The sequence below is a fragment of the Acartia tonsa genome, chromosome 1 (assembly GCF_053477335.1).
Source record: "Acartia tonsa isolate MP-2025a chromosome 1, ASM5347733v1, whole genome shotgun sequence".
NCBI lineage: Eukaryota > Metazoa > Arthropoda > Copepoda > Calanoida > Acartiidae > Acartia > Acartia tonsa.
In genome coordinates this window covers 30,944,530-30,965,284 of record NC_137260.1, presented here as the reverse complement: position 1 = coordinate 30,965,284, position 20,755 = coordinate 30,944,530, and the positions used below count along the sequence as shown (strand labels likewise).

The following is a 20,755-nucleotide window of genomic DNA, read 5'->3' as shown; positions in this document are numbered from 1 at the left end:
ATTTTGTGTAGCACACACCTTTTAAATAGAAATTTAAATATTACATGAATATTTTTTAAGGATAAAATAATAAATTTATTTTCCTTCCTAAGCCAGCCCCTAGATTCTATGGACTTTAATCTAAGAGGATGGTTTAGGGATAAGGAATACAACCCCCAACATTCATTTATTTAAGTTCTTTTTTTGGTGGGGGGGGGGGGGAGAAGGAAATCTTAAACCTCCCCCTGAAAATAACAAAACAAATGGACCTGCTGTTTACAAGTTACTAGCAGACCAGCGACCGTGGCTCTGTCTACACGTAGCGCATCCGCTCGTCGTCGGGAAGGTGTTAGGTTCGAATCTCGGCCCGACACCGAGTCATAACTAAAGACGTTAAAATGGTTTCTACTGTAGCCATGGCAAATGTGCGACATAAATAGTTTTAGAGTAGGTCGAATGCCTTGGCCCAAAACAGGCGAAACTCATTACAATGCACAGTTAGGACTCAGAAAAAACGTCGTGCAATCAAAGGGTTGGTTGTCTGATGGGTATTGATACCCTAGGCGATTGACGGCGTTACATTGCAATTTAAAATGAAGAGTATGTTTAAAGGTGACTTGGAGAGGACTTATACCGCAAAGCGTCACTACATCATTTTACATAAAAAGACTATTACAAAAGACTTGTGGAATAGATTGGCTACTATTATTGTTTTTGTTTTCATTGTATAAAGACTTTTATTCAAATCCTACTGTTTATCTAATATTTATGCTTTTAATGTTACATCTTATATACATTTTGTATTAAGATAAAAGATGTTAAGAAAATACACATAAATAGTATATGCAATTTATCTATTAATATCGAAGCTACTTTACATGTTTTTTTGTTTGTCAGGCTCCAATAATCTTTAATTGAAATTTAAATCAGTCAGGTTTAGTGATAAAACAATAGACGTGAAATTGATGTACATCACCAATGATGATGAGCAAAACCACCCCTTCTGTAGATTAAAATAATTAATTGAAAACTGTGGACACTTCCAGTTTGAAATTACAGTGCTCGCTACATGGAATTAATGGATTTGCTATTTTTGATTAAACACACCCTTGTTTATGTTTATAAATTTGTTTCATGTTAAATGTGTTCTACTCTTTGAAGTTAACATAGCACTACAAAAACTATGTCTTGTTAATAGCCACTTATTGTAGGCTATAACACACATTCAAAGAATAACAAGGCGATGGTTTTGAAGATGATTAAAGTCCCTCCACAGATTATGACGTCAAGCGATAGAATAACTTAACGAAAAAGTACAAAAAGACGTCTTAAAAATGCTGAATTTCTAATTGAACACATGACATCAATTTGTGTAAAGAAACACATGTTTTCAAACTAAGTTCAAACACATACATAAAGAACTTTTTATAGCTAATTAATGATAAGAAATATTATTTATTGTAGTTTATTTAACTGGTATTTCTTCTTAATATAGATTGGATGCTCTATCAAAAGATTGATCATCTTTTCTTTCTGTATTCAAAGTTTCCTTTATATATGAATGGCAGATAAGATTGATCATTAAGAACTTCTTCAAGTGCAATTTTATGATTGTCGGTTCAAATTTGTACAAATTTCAAAAACCTTTCTCTGTATACCGTTTTTTCTATAGTATACATTTTCTATACTTGCCTGTATGAAAAAAAGGCACCAATTTAGAAAGAAAAACATGATTTACTTATATCACAATGTCTTAGGGGAGGTATAAGTACGCCCCTCTCCTACACTTCAAGAAATTAGGTAAAACTACTTTCTTCACCTTTTAACGTACCCATTTATGACTCAAATCCCAGCGCACGCGATAGAGCTATTAAAACCCTAGCTAAAAACACAAAATAGATTGACTTTTTAAATTTATTTTTCTTCAATTGTGTCGCCTTGGCGTGTATTATTTAAGTTATTAGGAAAGCAAATTATAAAACAGGTCTGTTTTTATTCTTTGGTGGAAGAAGATAAAGTTTTTCTATATATTGGAAAAAATGCTTATGTAATGTTTCTTTAATCAAAGAAAGTTGGAATTATCTCATTCCTTTAATATGCTCTTCTTATAGACCACGTTCTAAAATAAGAATATAACATCTTCATAAATTTTTTTGTTCATTACAAGTGAATTAAGCCCTGGATTTAAGCCATATAAACTCATGTGATAAATGCACAAAAATACAATAGGCGAAATTGTTTAAAACAGGAATAATGATCACAATGAAAGAAACACCACTCTCCATTTTAATGTTTAGATGAAAACTAAATAAGAAACTGATTTTATTAACAGCACACAATTGGGCGCGAAATATTTTTTCTTCATGTGCATTAAGGTAAAACTCATCAAATCTATTCACTAAAAGAAAAGCAGGGGGTTTAGGATAAGTTGTAAACATTAATTCCGAATAGAAAATATCATTAAATAACATAAAAATATAAAATAAAATAATTAATATAATTTAGAATACAGACAAGATATTAGAAATTTAACAAGGATGACAGCAGTACATAAATTAGACAATATAAACAAAAAAAGTTTTATGAGAAGATTGAATAATAAATTATTAATAAATAGACACTACGCTTCTAAAATGTTCCCTCATTGACTAAGCAATCAACATTTCCAAAGTCCAAAAATCCAAATAGCTAAATATTTTAATTAAACACATGACCTTTTTGGTAATGATTACAGAATAGCTTCTATTTCCAGATAATACCCAATTGTTATAGAAGATGTAGTACAAGGTTTAAAGGCGATTTAACATGTCTTTATTTCCGCCCAGGACTTTCTGTTAAGAACATTTGCAGTGTAGAAATTCTACGCTTTTATTATTTAGTTCATAGTAAAAATTTTAAATTAATCTGTTTACAGATATCAAAATTTGAACTAACCTAAATCTTAAAAAAATAAATTTACTTAGCAAATTAAACAATTTCATACTTAAATTAAAATTAATACTTAAAATTTAAATAAAATGCAAAATACAATTTAACGTAATTGGTTAATGATAATTAAGTCATAAAGGTTAGCCAAGCAAGTACAGTTTTCCAGGGATGTATGGGTAAGCCATTTGAAGATAAGTTACTTGCTTTCTACTCAGAAATACAACACACTGTCTGTATTTGACTTTTAAAAATTGGTGGATGATGAATAATCTTTTAGGTATTTATCTTTTATCCCTGTGTTTTAAAAATTCATAAATTTCAGGGGAAAAGGTACTAGGAAAAGGAAATCCAATTATTAAATAGAAATTACTAAGGTTTTATTTTTGCATCTCGATATAAGCTGTCTTTTACTTGGCTGTGTTCTAAGATAGTGAATTAATTATTTGAGAAAATTCTGAGATTAGATGATGATATTCACTTCCATCTACTTTATAGATAACTAATTCCTTTTGCTCTACGTTTTATTAGAACTTTGAATTCCAGTAAAGAAATGTTATTTTCTTAGCTAATTGCATACTGAGGAAGTATTTCAAAGTCTTTGTTATTTTTCCTATTACTGTATCACCGACTGCAAGTAAATGTTAATTCCTTGTACTGTGTAAATACATGAATTTTAATTTTAGATGCGTAAGATCTTTACAAGTTCAGACAAGGTCAATTTTATCCACAAGATGATATTACCTGATATTTTCTTGCTTGTTACTCACTTATAAACTTGGATAATAAAGGCAAAAAAATTGAAATTAATCTCATCTTCAAATCCTAAAACCATTGCTATATGCATATGACAGCGATATCTGGTAAGGCTTCTCTATAATTAGCGAAGCATAATCTTTTGCTTCATGCAGAAAAAATCTGGTTTTAAGCTATTTGTATTCCCCCCTAGTCTCTTGTAGCTTTTTTTTAAAGAATGAGGGGGGGGGGGGGTTGACTATAACCAACCCAAGACACATATAACGCTTCAATGAAAAAAAAAGTTTTAGCCATATTCCGGATTTTAAGCAAAAATATAAATGAAAATAAAATAAAGAGTTACTTTTTAAAACAAATAAATTGAAAATCCGTGGATATAGAAAAAAGGATCGCAATTACATTTGACAAATTCCAAATCTCTTGCATAGAATTCATTAACATAATGGATTCACATACATTAATATATTTTTTGTTTCATATTTGTCTTCAAAAAATCTTCCAATGAAAATTTAATTTTTGTGCGTGCATTACATGTGTTTATTCTGGGCAAAGTTCCTTTATAACTATTTCATAAAGGAATCTATTATAATAATGTCTTTGCATGTTTAATTTTATCAAGTATCTAAAATATGAAAAACTGACAGTTATGCATAAAATAATTACCAAAATTAAGCTCGACTTTATACGAAAAAAATTTCATGAAAGCCTTATTCTAGTCATCAAGGTTAAAAAAATGATTATTTGCTTTTGGGTGTATTACATGCCTGTAAAATTTCATAAGACGTAATGTTTTATTAAATCTAACGCTAAACAAGTTTTCTATAGATATACATATACCCCAATTAAAAATAACGCAATAGCTAGTTGCTGAATTTAATGATTTATTGTTTAAAATCTTTAATATGGTGACTCTATTCTTGAATTACTATAATATCAATATGAAACCATTTAGACTTATTACCAATTTCCTATCATTTCATGGAATTATAGACAGGTAAACAGAAGAATTTGAACCAATAAAATTTTTGAAAACAACATCAAAGCAGAAAGCAAGAAATAAAGTAACGAAGTATTGTTAGTTTAAGATCCATGCTTCTAAAGCCTTTACTCAAATATTTCATAGTTAAATTATAACAAAATCCTTTGGATATTTTCTAGTTAAATTTGGAAATTTTAAAATTATGTCAAATATAATTATGATCAAACAGTTTTAGCTATTCAATGCATTGCATATGTCTTTACGTCTGAATAAATATTGTAATTCATAAACATATTACGCACATATATTTCAAATCTATTATTTAGCTCTAATCTAATTTCAATTTAGTGTATATTATATTTTTTGATGAAAGTTTAATGAAAATATGATCATTAACTAATAATCAACTAATGGTTGCAGGTTAAATCTAGGAAGTTGATATATTACTCTTTGCTTACCATATTACTATTGAAACAGTAATGGTTTTTAACATGTAGTTTAAAAATAAAAGTAGCCCACATACTAAAGGTTTTATTTTTGCCGATAATTAGAACAGTTTGACCTCCTTCTCGAGGTTCCATTGGAATTCAGCCCACACGGGATTTAACCCACGGAATTCAGCCCAGCGGGATTCAACCCAACAGTATTCAGCCCACACGGGATTCAACCCATGGTATTCAGCCCACACGGGATTCAACCCACGGTATTCAGTCCATACGGGACTCAACCCAGGGAATTCAGTCCATACGGGACTCAACCCACGGAATTCAGTCCATACGGGACTCAACCCACGGAATTCAGTCCATAAGGGACTCAACCCACGGAATTCAGTCCACACGGGATTCAACCCATTATATATGTAAAATTACCAGTTTGAAAAAAAATATTTTTTTTTTAAGTTTTGAAAAAAGTTTATGTAAATTCTTTTATTGTAGAAATTATTTTATAAAATATGCTTTATAAAAAAATTTGAGAATAAAGAATTATTTTCTAAAAATTTGTTTCTCAAATTTGAAAAAAAATTATTTGTTTTTAAAACTGAGAATTTTATATATATATTGGGTTGAATTCCGTGTGGACTGAATTCTCAGTTTTAAAAACAAATATTTTTTTTTTCAAATTTGAGAAACAAATTTTTAAAAAATATTTTTTTTTCTCAAATTTTTTATAAAGCATATTTTATACTTAAAATAATTTCTACAATAAAAAAATTTACATAAACTTTTTTCAAAACATTTTTTTTAAATTTTCTAAAAATTTACTTCTCAAATTTAAAAAAAAAATATTTTTGAAAACTGGTAATTTTAGATATATAATGGGTTGAATCCCGTGTGGACTGAATTCCATGGGTTGAGTCCCGTATGGACTGAATTCCGTGGGTTGAGTCCCGTATGGACTGAATTCCGTGGGTTGAGTCCCATATGGACTGAATTCCGTGGGTTGAGTCCCATGTGGGCTGAATTCCGTGTGGGCTGAATCCCGTGGGTTGAATCCCGTGTGGGCTGAATACCGTTGGGTTGAATCCCGCTGGGCTGAATTCCGTGGGTTGAATCCCGTGTGGACTGAATTCCAATGGAACCCCTTCTCGAACAGTACAAACATCAAAGGGGGGGGGGGGGTGGAGATTATATTTGAATTCTTAATTAGCTAGGGTGAGAAGAACATTAGACTGTAAATAAACTGTTATTAAACACATTCTCTAAATCGGCTTAAAATCTTTTATTAAATCTTGGTTTAGGTGGTACAAATTAAAAATGTCTACACTTTCAACCAATATTTCCAATCTTTATAAAAAGTAATTTTTTACTCATAATTTGGGGTTTAAGTCAATTCATCTTATATTGTTTAGGTATCCTTTACGATTACTTAATATGGAGAAGAAAATTATTGTCTACCTCCTAACTGTGCCATGAAAGATAAACTTCATCAATTATAAAACAAGCAGAGATATATAGAAGACACACCACTAATAAGATTTATCTCCAGTTTTATGTAAAGTACATTTTAGAAATAATATAACAATGCTTTTTAGAAACTATTTTTTTCATGGTAATTTTAAAACATAAAAAAATATTTGCATCGCTCGTTTAAAACGATCTCTAGTTATTTATCTATAATATTTTATAATTTAAGATCATTAAAAGATTTTAAAAGGGTCTAATGTTTTAAATCATCATTAATATATCAAAATCATTTAAATTGAAAGATATAAAGTATTTATATATTTCTTTAGATGAAGGGGATTGTTTCTTATTATGCTCATTATGTTTATTATCATTTTTAGAGCAAAAACTCACATGTAAATTGTTGAAAAACTTGCATGTAAATTTCTAGTGTCATGTTCACTTTGGCTAATGTTTCTTATTATTGAATAATCAGAACTGCATTTTTGTAAATGGACGCACTGCGCCTACCCTATCTATTTAACTCTCATTATTAAATACACCTCCTCTTTACTTATCTGCTTTTTTAGAACATAAATTAAAACTATGTTTTTGTTATTATATGCAGAAGAAAAAACACACCCCTCTTTAAAAAAAATTGTAAAATTGAAGCTTGAGAAGACAACAAAAATTACCTATTTTCATTGATAATTTTTCCAATGACGTGTCATTTGGGTGGTTTAGACCAATTCTCTAACAAATTTTTTCCTCTTTATGATTTATAAAAAGTTTTTATATACAATATTCAGAAGGCTAAAAATCTTTCCCTTTCTGGGTTTGTATGGGCCTTTCCATTAACTCTAAATTTATAGTATTTTACAGCAAGTCTTAGGGCATATTTGCCACTTATGACCTTTTAATATTAAGTTATACTCTAATAAACAACAACCATAAACATAAAACAAGGATACCAATATATAAATTACAAAAATTATCATTTTCATTCCCCCCAAAAAGTATATTTTATATTGAAATTTTAGGAAGCTTGCATTTTTAGTAAGCTTGATTTATGCTAAATTCAGATTAGTAAGACAATAACACAATTTAACATAGAATCAGAAGAAGGGACAAACAAACAATAACTTTTGTAGAGTTAATAAGCAGAACATTAGTTTGTAAGCCTAAACAAAACCACGGGATACAGTAAAAAGACATACTTTCATTTCTAGGATATGAATCTAGAGATGCCTCACTTAAAATGTTATACTGTATTGTCCTAGAATTAAATATAAAAAATCAGATGAATAGGATAATTATATCATACAAAATTGTTGTAAAAAAAGTTAAAAATCAGCATGTTTTTTATGAACGTACGGACTTTCTTGTAACAATTATAAAAAAGCCTTTTAAATCGTACCTAACTGTTATAGGAATCATCACACAAAGTTTGAAATCGATAGGACAATTATAACATGTCTAAATTAACAAAAAGAACAAGCGGACGGACGGTCGGACCGACATTAATTATAGAATAGCTTCGCTTTTAAAAATATGCATACATAAACTGCTTGGAGGTGTATGAAGAGTTAAGTTAACAGTCACAAATTTTCAGGATTTAAGTATTAGCCGTCGATTAAAAAATACATGAAAGCTTCTTTTTAAAAACTCTACCACAGTGCGTTCGAAGGTGCTTTTACTTTTGTGTCAGAACCTAAATTGGGACATAGTGCATTTCATTACCCTAGGTTAGGTAACTTCATTTCACTTTTCAATAAAATCTAAAATGCGGCCGTTTTTGAGAAAAATTAGATTTGAAAATTTCAAGTTCTATTTTCATCCACTAGGAGTTACCGCATAATCATGACAAGAAAAGCAAAGATTATTTATTTCAAATTTTGAACAAATTTGCTTTTATAAAGTTCTTCATAAAACCACTCCTGAAGTGAGTTGATTCATGGCCATTTTTATCAGTTGCTTTGCTAAGGTCTCGGAAATTCAGCCTTAATTAAATCATATATAGAGAGGTTTTATGACAGACTTTATAAAAGCAAAGTTGTTCAAAATTTTAAATAAGCAATCTTTGCTTTTCTTGTCATGATTATGCGGTAACTCCTAGTGGATGAAAATTGATCTTGAAATTTTCAAATCTAATTTTCTCAAAAACGGCTGCATTTTAGATTTTATTGAAAAGTGAAATGAAGTTACCTAACCTAGGGTAATGAAATGCACTATGTCCCAATTTAGGTTCTGACACAAAAGTCAAAGCACTTTTATATGCACTGTGCTACATTAGTATAAATTCTTATATCATAAAAAACGATCTAAATATAGGCTACTTTCTTTTTATCTATGTTTATTGATGTTGCAATAATCAACCAAACTGTATTTAAATCAAATGTAGTATGTGTCTTAGTTTATATCTACCATATGCCTTATGCACTATTATTATATTCTTGAAATTTATATTCTATGGTCGTATATTTAACTGTGGCCTAATATCATACTACGGAGAAATGGTTTATGGATTGTTACATACGCGTATTTAGGGGATGGAAATACGCAAATATTGTAACAAATAATTTTCAACACACAGCAGCAGTAGTTTTGTACCTTTTAGAATAAGGCGTTTAATAAAGACAACAAAACCAAACGACATTAAAATGGCTTGATAGGAAATGAAGAGTCGATTTCTCCTTTATTTGTATGGCCCTTTTCCGTAATACATCCCAGATATTATTTTTGAGATTAAAAGAAAATTACTTTATTGTCTATCTTCAAAGTGCTATGAAACGCCCTTACTAGGTAAACACACATATTATATGAGTCATGGTTTCAAACAAGAATTTTCTATATCACCATTTTACTGAAAAATATTATGACCACCAGTGCCTATATTTTTAAGGTTTTTACTAACATGCATGTTTCTACATACTTTAGTAGATTTATTAAGCAATTTCTTTTGTTTATACACATACATAATAGATCGGAAAATGGTTTATTTGCTATGGGTGGTTTTTCTTGTGAGGGTGAAGTTAGCCTCCCCTAAAACAGTTAAAAATCTACCCAGGAACTTTAAGAAGCTACACTATAAAGAAAAACCATATCGGTCCATTGGTTAGCGAGATCCTTGCTTTAGTCAGACATCCTGTTATTTTTGCTTACTTATTTGAGTGTATGTCTGTCAATGTTAAAAATGTTTTTTTTTGTGCAATGTTTACTTTTTGAGGTAGCCCCACTTGAAAATATGATTCCGAAAACTTTAAATATAAATGAAATGGTAGTATATTTATAAACTAGCGGCTAGGCCCCTAGAGGCCTCTAGGGGGACTTGAGGAGAGAGTCAAATTTAATAATTAAATTTCTTATTTTAGATTTTAAAAGAAAAAGTAAAAAAAAATTTTTGGGGGGGCGAAAATTTTTTTTTTTTTTGGGGGGGGTGCCCCCCCCCCCTCATTTTAAATTTTAGTTAAAAAAATTAAAAATAAATTTTTTTTTTGGGGGGGGGGTATTTTTCATTTTTTGGGGGGGGGTTGGGGGTGTTCCAACCCCCAAGAAAATAGTTATAAACCTTCCCGGGACCTATGAGAAGCTACCCTGTTAAGGAGAACCCGATCGGTTCAGCGGTTAGCGAAATCCTTCGGTACAAACACACAAACACACAGACACACAAACACACAGACAAACACACAGACATCCTGTTACTTTAGCATAAGGATATAACTGAATAGTGACTTAAAATTTAATTTAGGCCTAACAGCATAATTGTACTTTTATCTTTAATTTGTTTAATGTAATTTAGTTTACATAGAGACTACTACTGTTAAAATTTTTCATAGTATTTTTCCCAACCCATGTTTAATAATGTTTTAGTCAGCATAATTTAAGTCATTTAAAAAGGCCAAATATCTTATCTATAGCACATTTAATGTGTCATTAAGATTTCAGATAAAAAATGACAGACAGAGAGATTTGAAGCATGAATAATAGAATAAAAAAAAGACAAAAAGTAGAGGACAAACGAAACAAGAATGAACCATAAAAGCGAAGTTTAAAAATCGGTCAGACTAGACAAACAAGCCAAAATGGAAAAATACAGATTATCAACTTATTACTAAGCTTTCTACATTTTATCTAATTTAGAAATCCAAAAGATAATTCTGCCAAAATTAACAATATGTGCTATCCGCTACGAACGTATGTTACGATCCTAATTATAGAAAAGCTATGCCTTTAAAAAATAGAAAGAGAGAGAGAGAGAGAGAGAGAGTATAAGATTCAGAGAAAAGAGAAAGAAAAAAAGAAAAAATTAAAAGAGAGATAACTATAAAATGGGTATTAAAAGATATGAAAAAGTTTGATGGAAAGATAATTATATTTGTATTTGATTATAGGGAGAAGCACGGGGATACAAGTTCAAACATTAGACCATATGGAATTTTTTTAAAAAGTTAATCAATAACAGGATGACCCATTAGAAAATTTTAAATATTGACAGCTTATTAAAGACCAGTTTATGAATAACTACGTAAAATCTCCAAAACAAACAGAAAAAAATAAGATCAATCATTAAAATATAATTAAATGAACTCTATTAATGTAACTCTATTATTTGTGAAATGGACACTTTTTGAGCTTTGATAATAGACTAAAAAAGATAATCATGAGTTACATTTCTCACTCTCTCTCTCTCTCTCTCCCAATCACTCTTTTTCTCTCCCTCTGTCTCTCACTCTTTGTCTCTATAATAATTAATGACTAAAAATTCATTCCATACAATTAAAAAAGAACAAATAAAATAGTTATAAATCTTTTAAATAGGAAAATATTGCCCTAGTTTAAAGTTTTAAACAAAAATTATTAAAAGTTTTTTTTTAACTGTAAATGAATTTAATAAATGCAGAGATGCTACGTATCTGAAACTGTTAAAAGTCAGTAAAATAGTTTAGAAATGTACACAACAAAACTTATATGTTTGAATTGATAAAAAATCAATCAAAAAAATGGCCATATATAAAAAAATATATATTTTTGATATCGCTCCAATATGGAGAGATAGCACCAGGGAGTACAAGAATTATCAATCTCGAAATAAAGTTTGGAGCAACGCTACAGGTTTATGTCAGACTTTACATTCCAAAGCAACCCCTATCTTTATTTTATTGCTTTGTGTTGGAGTGTCTCTGTTTAATGGGTGACTTATATCCAAATCATACACACAGTTGTAACGAGTAGTCTCTAAAATTTGTAACTTTGAGGTCATTTCAAGTTTTAAATTGAAAGTGGCAGTGAACTTCTTAATTATTAGACAAAAGAACAAATACAATAATTTAAAAATTACTTGGATACCCTATCTCCCATACTTGGATAATGTAAGATAGTAAAGCCCACGATTCACCCGACTGACTATTACTATACAAACCACACCTCTCTTCAGTCAAAATAGGGTCTTATTTTATTTCAGTATGTTTACTTTCTTTGTGTAGCTCCTCTAAAACTTACTTTCTATGACCATCAGTTTTAAATAAAAATGTGATTTACTCGGCTGCTATTAGAGATATTAGATATTTCCTAAATCAAAGAGCTTCCAGTATATAATTATATGGTTCGTTGATCAGTCTTGAGAAAATAGCCATATACAAATGTATATCTATGAAGGTTTCGTAATTTCATACTAATTTTTAATCCGTCTCTCTTTCCTTTTCTCCATTTATTTATGATGACCACTGAACATCTGCTCTATAAATCACTTAGTTCGCTTGTCTATCCTTGAATATTTTGATTTGTTTAGGTTTCAGAGGTCTCATTTTTTCTATGCATCTATCTTCATTTTAAAAGCAAAGGTTTTCTGTAATTAGAGTCGGCCCGTCCGTCAGTCCATAACATTTAGCTCTTTTTGTTAAATTAGGCATGTTAGTATTGTCCTATCGATTTCAAACTTTTCATGGTGATTCCTGTAGTAGTTAGGTACGATTTAGAAAGCATAGAAACTCTTTAATCGTCACCAGAATGTCCGTACGTTCATTTTAAACATGCTAATTTTAAAAAAATTTAATATAAAATTTTTATGTTATATAACTATTCGATTGATCTGATTTTTGGAATACTGTTTCCTAGGACATAAAAGTACAATGTTATATGCGAAGCATCTCTATTATTAAGTCCTAAAAATCTAAGCGTGTCCCTAAACATTATCCTGTATTAAAGCGGTTGTCAACAAATTTACTTAAAATTTTGTTTCGACTTTTATAGATTGATATTCTGATTATTCAGTTCTGATACTCTACAAGTGTTAATGTTCGTTTTACCTAACGTTTTAACGTTTTAAAGCTTCGCTTTTATGGATGTTGTAATCCTTGTTTTATATAATCTTGTAGAAACTCCTCTTTAAAATGACATACCCATAGAGTCTGCGGGCGAAGCCACTTTTGAACATAATAGTACAATTAGTTTGCTAGAATATCTATCAAAATGATAATGTTTCAAACATCTAATTAAAACTTAAGATGCTAATTAAACCTGATCTAAACAGACAGAATGCAAAAATATATTTGATCTACAGATGGATGAGTGTATTCGTGTTCTGTAAAGCTTTCAATTACTTAAAAGGGTTGAAAAGGTTAAGATAATGAACTATTAAGTGTATTGCATTCTTAAGTATTGCGCAATTAAGCTGGAGTGCCATTGTTTTATATAGTTTTTTTTTATAATTAGGATCGACCCGTCAGTTCATCCGTCATTTGGTTTGTCCGTACGTCCTTCCGTAACGTTTAGCACTTTTCATTAATTTAAATATGTTAGAATTGTCCTATTTATTTCAAACTGTGAATTATAATTTCTTTAACAGTTAGGTACGATCTAGAAAGCACAGCAACTCTTTAATCATTACTAAACAGTTTGTACGTCCGTTTAAAACATGTTGATTTTAAGCTTCTTGACAATTCTATTGGCAGGTGCGTTACGCATAAAAGAAATTATGTTGGTATGACATTAAGTTTTCTACTCAAATCATAAATAATTAAAGTTATAGTTTTTTCTTTTAAATTTGACCTTTACATGGATTTTATTTAGACAATTTACAAAGTTTTCAAATATGTAAGATTCAATATGGTTTCCAAACATTTATTGTTTTACTATTTTTGTAATTTTTTTCATTGAAAAAAAGTGAACCTACCAATGGTATAAGTATCCTCGCCGAGTGAAATCTTGGTCAAGTTTTGATACTTTGGTTTCAACAGCTGATTATTCGGCTGGGCCGGCGGCGTGTTCACCGTGCTGCCGCTGCCATTATTTTCCGGCTTATCAGCCGCGACTACAGTACAGCGCACAATATGGGAGCTACTTTCAGTAGGCATTTTTGTCACTTTATAGGTTTAACTCAAGGATGGTGCTTTTTGGGATGTTATTTTTTAACGTGCAGTGTGATTTTTTTGGTGCATATTTTTTTATGGTGCTCTTTTTAAAATTAACTTTTGTGCTCACATATATTTTTAACACTTTTTTAACTTTATTTACTGTGCATATAAATACTTTTTCTAGTGGCGATCTTCACATTTATTTTGACATTAAAAATCTATAAACACTTGGCTTATCTATTAATCAAGATTTTGTCTTGCATATTATCTCTGTGAATTATGCTTGACTGTACAACTGTAAGATACAACTCATACACAAACAGACCGTCTCTGATGGACAGAAAGACAGACGGACACACACTTGCTTATAAATGTGTGTGTGTGTTGTCTATAGATATGTACATATATGAGTGTATCTTTATGTGTGTTCAATCATTTACCTTCAAATATTCAGTGTGTGTAAACTTACACACAAAAATTACACAGACACACAGACATTTTATGCGTGTGTGTTTGTAATAAAGCAGACAACGCCACCCTGCGCAGTGCTCGCCTCCTTGGCTCCCCTTCTCACTCCAAATACTTCTGTTCAATCAATTGAAAAGTTTTGAATAAATTTCACTTTTCTCTGACAAGCAGACTGATATTATATTGACTGCTACCAACCACTTAACAGCAGGGGGTGGAGCGATTGGGGCAGGTTGCGTTAAAGTGGGAGGGGGGGGGGTGTATCGTATCGTATCACGTGGTTGTTGATGGTCAGGGCCAGGGTAAGCAACAACAACACGAAGAAGGAGAAGTAGTACAACACCAGCAGAACAACAACGGGGTTAATGTGTAAACAATCAGATTGTTGATCATCAACAATTTAAATCTAATTAAATTGACAGCATTTTGTTTGGATTCTGAAATTAGTTAACATTAATTCAAATTGATTACTTCCTATCTATCTATAATCTAAATATACTAAATAAAACAAATAATCAAAAGTACTTAATAGGAGATTGATTACTAATACATAAAATACAAAAATATACAGAGTACACACATGAACTATTTATATTAAAATACATACAATTACAGGCACATATTTGTAATTTCATTAATTGAAAATTTACTTTTAGTGTTAAAAAAGTCCAGAAACAAGAAAAATAAAAGCCATATGTATAAGCATACAACTTGCAATACTCAAAGAATAATAATCAAGCAAAATACGACTTATTATTTTGAATAATAGATTTGCTTCGCTAGTACTAACATGATTTCTGACTAAAAATGGTTCACTAACCGATTCACCGATCTGACTTTACTTTACAGGGAAGTTTCTAATGTGTCTAGGGAAGGTTTACTGAATGGTACACTGACATAGTAGCAGCAGGAACCATTTTTAACGTCTTTAGTTGTGATGCGGTGTCAGACCGAGATTCGAACCAACATGTTGAGCCACGGTCGCGGGTAACTCTGGGTTCATAACTGCTTGTTAAAAGCGAAGCTTTTCTATAATTAGGGTCGGTCCGTCCGTCCGTACGTCCGTCCGAGATAGATAGCTTTTATTCGTTAATTTAGGCATGTTAGAATTGTCCTATCGATTTCAAACTTTGCATGATGATTCCTGTAGTAGTTGGGTACGATTTAGAAAGCGTAGCAACTCTATAATCATTACCAGAATGTCCGTACGTCCATTTTAAACATGTTGATTTTTCTACTTTTTTAACAACAAAATTTCAAGTGTTCTAATTATCCGTTTGATCTGATTTTTGATATATTGATTCCTGGGACAACAAAGAACAATATTATAAGCGAAGCAACTCTATAATCAAGTCCAAAAATTTAAGTATGTCCATAAACATTATCCTGCTTCAAGCAGTTTTTCAACAAATTTACTTACAATTTTGCTTCGGCTCTTATACTTTTAAATTCTGATTATTCAGTTCAGATACTATACAAGTGTTAATGTCCGTTTGTCCTACCGTTACAGTGCTTCGCTTTTATGGATGTTGTCATCCTTGTTCTTGTATGTATTATAGGAAATAAATAAATATTTTCTTATAATTTACTCTAACTATTAATCCTTTTGGCTGACAAAGCTTTATTTAAAGGAAAGAAAAGAAACTCATACTGAAATGTTCTTTTTCTATCTTTAGATATGAAAAATATTTTTATTTGGGTTCTTTATGTTCAGTAAGCAATTTCATATAAAAGCAGAAAAAGTTCTCATTTTTGCATAAAAAGGCTCATTCAATAAATTCAATGCGACAAATATTTTTCTACTTTTATCCAATCTTGTTTTTAGTGTTTGCTAAACGTGCTTGTTAAAAGCGAAGCTTTTCTATAATTAGGGTCGGTCCGTCCGTCCGTCCGTACGTCCGTCCGAGATAGATAGCTTTTATTCATTAAATTAGGCATGTTAGAATTGTCCTATCGATTTCAAACTTTGCATGGTGATTCCTTTAGTAGTTAGGTACGATTTAGAAAGTGTAGCAACTCTATAATCATTACCAGAATGTCCGTATGTCCATTTAAAACATGTTGATTTTTCTAATTTTTTAACAACAAATTTTTAAGTGATCTTATTATCCGTTTGATCTGATTTTTGGTATATTGATTCCTGGGACAACAAAGAACAATATTATAAGCGAAGCAACTCTATAATCAAGTCCTAAAAACGTAAGTATGTCCATAAACATTATCCTGCATCAAGTAGTTTTTCAACAAATTTACTTACAATTTTGCTTCGACTCTATTCTTTTATATTCGATTATTCAGTTTAGACACTATACAAATGTTAATGTCCGTTTGTCCTACCGTTTCAGTGCTTCGCTTTTATGGATGTTGTCATCCTTGTTTTTAAAAGCAATTAATTGATTCAAATTTGATCAAAAGCTGCGCCTAAAAAGTTTTATCAGTTATATGATTTATAGACTATATTTTGTCATATAGGAATTTTTCATTACCGAATTTTGTTCAGATTTTATATTTCATAGCTTTTCTACACATAATAGATTTTGTCCGTCTGTTTTAATTTGACATCTAACACTTAATACTAAATTACAAAATTCGACTAGCAAAAATGATTGCAATCACGAATTTGCCAATATTTCGTAAATTCTCAATATTGATAAATGAAAATAAATAAATACTTTCAATATATACGCACACAAGTGTAAACAATTTTGTAAAATCTTTTTAGTTTGCACAGGATCTGTGCTCATCCCACCTTTCAAGAGATAAGCTATACTAAACTGTAAGAAACAGGGAAATTATCGTGTAAAATGTAATTTTCAATGATTAAATGGTGGATGCCAATCGGAGTTTTTATATCCTGTTTATTAATAGGCCAATTTAAAAATTAAAATACTTCATATTTAAATAACTTTAAATGTCTCTTATGTTTGAATTTGGGCCACGTTTTACTATGAAATTTTTGGATGTCTAGTGGTTTGAACGAATGTCTATGGAAATTATGAAGAATTTCTTACAACCTTTTATCCAAACTGTAGTAAGCTGACAGTGAAATTGGGCGTGAAAAAGCTACATACACATATCATGTATTATAATAAATATTAATGTTAATAGTTTATCATGCATTAGGGGCTGAGCACCAAAGAAGATTTTAAAATTTTCTGAGTTATGAATATAAGTATAAATGTTAATATAAGATGCTTGTTTATGTTGTTATAGAACTTATAAACACACATCAATCATAGTAAAAACTGTGTCTTGTGAATACAAGGTATCTTAGTAAAGGTTTTGTAAATATACTTCTATTTGTAGCCGGAAAAAACTTTCATTCCATGGATAAATTATGGTCTTATTGAATAAAAAAGGATCTCTACTTTTTATAAAATCGAAAACTTAAAAGCTTGAAAATACCCTGATTAATTTTCTTTCGTGATTAGCTTTTTAAATACAGATCATCATTGTACTTTTTGTTTACCCTGTTAGTATGTGTATGTGTAGGAAAATTAGGAAAATATACAGTAAAGATAATGGGACAAAGTATATATTTACAAACTTTGGATTAGTTTTGCTCTTTTTGGTCATACCATACAATAAAAATTCACAGGGTACTCAAAAATAAAAATATTTTATTTTTGTAATTTAGAAAGGAAAAACAAATAATTTTATTCTTGAAATTCATGTTCTTCTAAAACTTTAATTACCCTGCTTTTAATTTGTATTATACAGTCGCAGTTGACATAAACTTTTCGTAGTAAATATCAACACAATGTTTCCATGCTTAATTGGATGTATGAACAATGGGTAAGAACTTTTGACTATAAATAAACAATTATATTTTTTAAAAACATTTAAATCTTTCTGCTTGGCGACCCTGTAGGTAATGTGTAGGTATAAAGGTGCTGCATTGGGATACAAAAACCTATAATAACAATAATTTTCAGTATTGGTATAATATACTGGGCACTTCAGGGATATTGTTCTAAATAGTTGAAAAACTCGCAACTGTAACATTAAATGTAATATATCTAAAAAGGTTTAAAAGATAGAGATATTAACTAAAGTTCCATTTTTTGTTTTGTTTGGTGCAATGCATAGGAAAAAGTAATGAAAATAAATTTGTCTTGCTCATTTATAACTTTAACCCTTACAGATCGGGGGGGGGGGGCTCCAAGAGCCCCCCCCTCTAGTTTTTTCAATCTCATTTTTTTTGTAGGTAAGATTGAGTGCTGTGACTTCATGACTTTTTAAGTTTAGTAATTATACGTCGGCAAGAGTTAATTTTATTAGGATATCTGGTCTGTGTCGGTCGTGGTGTCCGGTCAAAGTCGGTTGGGTAGCACCAAAATTAGAAAAAAATTCTAAAAAAATCTTAATTTCTACATTATGACTTTTGTGTATAAGGAGAAACCTAAAATTTTTTTGGTGAATACTTAGATATCAATGACCTTCTGAGAAAAAATGTGTTATGACCGTTTGACCGCTCCCTGACCGACTTTATGACCGATTTTTGTCCGGCTTTTACTACAGACATATATCATGAATATCGTGGCTTCTATTACAGCTAGAGTCCTATAAATTTTTTTGGTTAATCCTTGAGCAACATCAAACAGATAAAAATATTAATCGGCGCCGCCAACCGCCGTTTTACCGCCGTAACCGCCGAAAATAGCGGTTTCCGTTATTTGCCGTTTTTTGGCGATGATCAGAAAAAGTAATTTTTTTGTTATGAAAAATAAAAGTTCGTCCTAAAATTTGGTCATCTTAGCTGCAAAATTGGCCGCTCTACAGCTGTTTTAAAATTTAGCGGCTGGCCGCTAAAAAGCGGCTAAGGAGCGGCCTGGCTGCTATGACTAGAAAAAGTAATTTTCTCTAAAAATACACATGAACCACCATAAAAAAATTTTACGTCTTTATCTGTAACAGGAGCCGAGATAGAGGGGGGGGCTCTTGGAGCCCCCCCCCCCCGATCTATTAAGGTGGGAATTGGGGCCCGAGCTGTAAGGGTTAAGAAGACAGTCTTGACTCTTCTATCAATAGAATTGTTGACTATTAATTAATGAAGGCTATTTTAGATTATACTTGGAAATATTAAAAAGCAAATACCAAATGCAGTTTCTATTTCTTGTTTTTGTATCTTTCTACAATTTTACTAATATTTGGGCAGGCATTGTCAATAAATCCTAATTTTTAAACTATGAAAAGTGATCCTGGGGTCCCGTGCATCATTTATCAGGCTTTTGTATTGATGCAAGGCAGTACCGACTCAAAAATAATCTTTCCTTTACTTTGTAAGTCATTGCAAGGGAGGGATGGGGCAATGTACTGACCATAAAATTTTCTAAACACTTTCTGTCATTCGTTAGCTCAAAAACTTTAGGGTCTTCAATGATTTATAATTGCTTTGTACATGACTAGGTTCTAGTGTCTAAAATTTTAATCTTCATGAGGATTAACTTGTATATTATAATTTCAGGAGCATTAATTTATTATCCATCTTCAAATACCTTAAGATCCCTTGTCATCTCAATCTTTAAAACACAAACAAATTGAGGGTTAGAATGGTCAATTTTGGTAGATAAAGGGACAAGTAACAACTTTCACCAGTTCTTTTCCATTTTAATCATGGAAAATTTTTTTATTCTAATCAGAAATCAAGATTTAACAAAATTACTTACAGTTCATACAACTGAGACAAAATGTTAAATAAAGCTTTGATTACCAGTATAATTTACAGTCTAATGTCCCCTTTCTTTCATATCAAACTTTAAAGAACTTATTTCCAATTTTGTTTTTGTTATGAAATATAAACAACACAATTTGTTTAGAGCTGTGGATTTTTTAACTTTTTACATTTTGTACATATCATAGATAGGTAATTTAGAAGGTAAAACTTTACATTGGGTTTTTAAAAAGTGAAGTCTAGAGTTATGGTTTACGTAAAATTAGAGCAGAGTGCTTTGAATAGAAGAAATGTTTCATCTTGAAATACAAGAATAGTTATTTCTTTCATCGTATTATAAACCGCTTTCCGCGGATATAGAATGTACAATTATTAGATTAAAACCAGTTTTTTAGCCCCGAGGTGCCGTAGGCACGGGCTATAAAAATAGTTTTTTCGTATTGATGAGAACCGGTTCCTGTCCACCGGATTCAAATGAATACGAGAAAAAAATATAAGAATAGTTATTTCTCGTATCGTATAATAACGGCTTTCCGCGGATATAGAATGTACAATTATAAGATTAAAACTAGTTTTTTTTAGCCCCGAGGTGCCGGAGGCAACGACTAAAAAACTGGTTTTAATCTTATGATTGTACATTTCTATATTCGTAGAAAACTTGATATAATACGATGCTAGACATAGTTTTTTCGTATAGATGAGAACCGGTTCCTATCCACCGGATTCGAATGAATACGAG

The 20,755-nt window shown here is 30.6% G+C and overlaps 1 protein-coding gene across 5 annotated transcripts in view; it reads right to left on the bottom strand.

Annotated features, from left to right (window-relative positions):
- Positions 1-14,775, bottom strand: part of LOC145329346 (dual specificity calcium/calmodulin-dependent 3',5'-cyclic nucleotide phosphodiesterase 1B-like) — a 92,845-nt gene extending 78,070 nt beyond the window's left edge. For 4 of the 5 annotated variants that reach the window (XR_013882877.1, XM_080173410.1, XM_080173436.1 and 1 more), the window contains exon 1: positions 13,694-14,775. Coding sequence is in view for 3 of the 5 variants with exons in the window: in XM_080173410.1 (XP_080029536.1) it covers positions 13,694-13,874 (181 nt within the window). In the remaining 2 variants the exon portion in view is untranslated. The remainder of the gene's footprint in view (positions 1-13,693) is intronic. The other variant, XM_080173448.1, reaches the window with a different exon arrangement.
- Between the last annotated feature and the right edge of the window lie 5,980 nt (positions 14,776-20,755).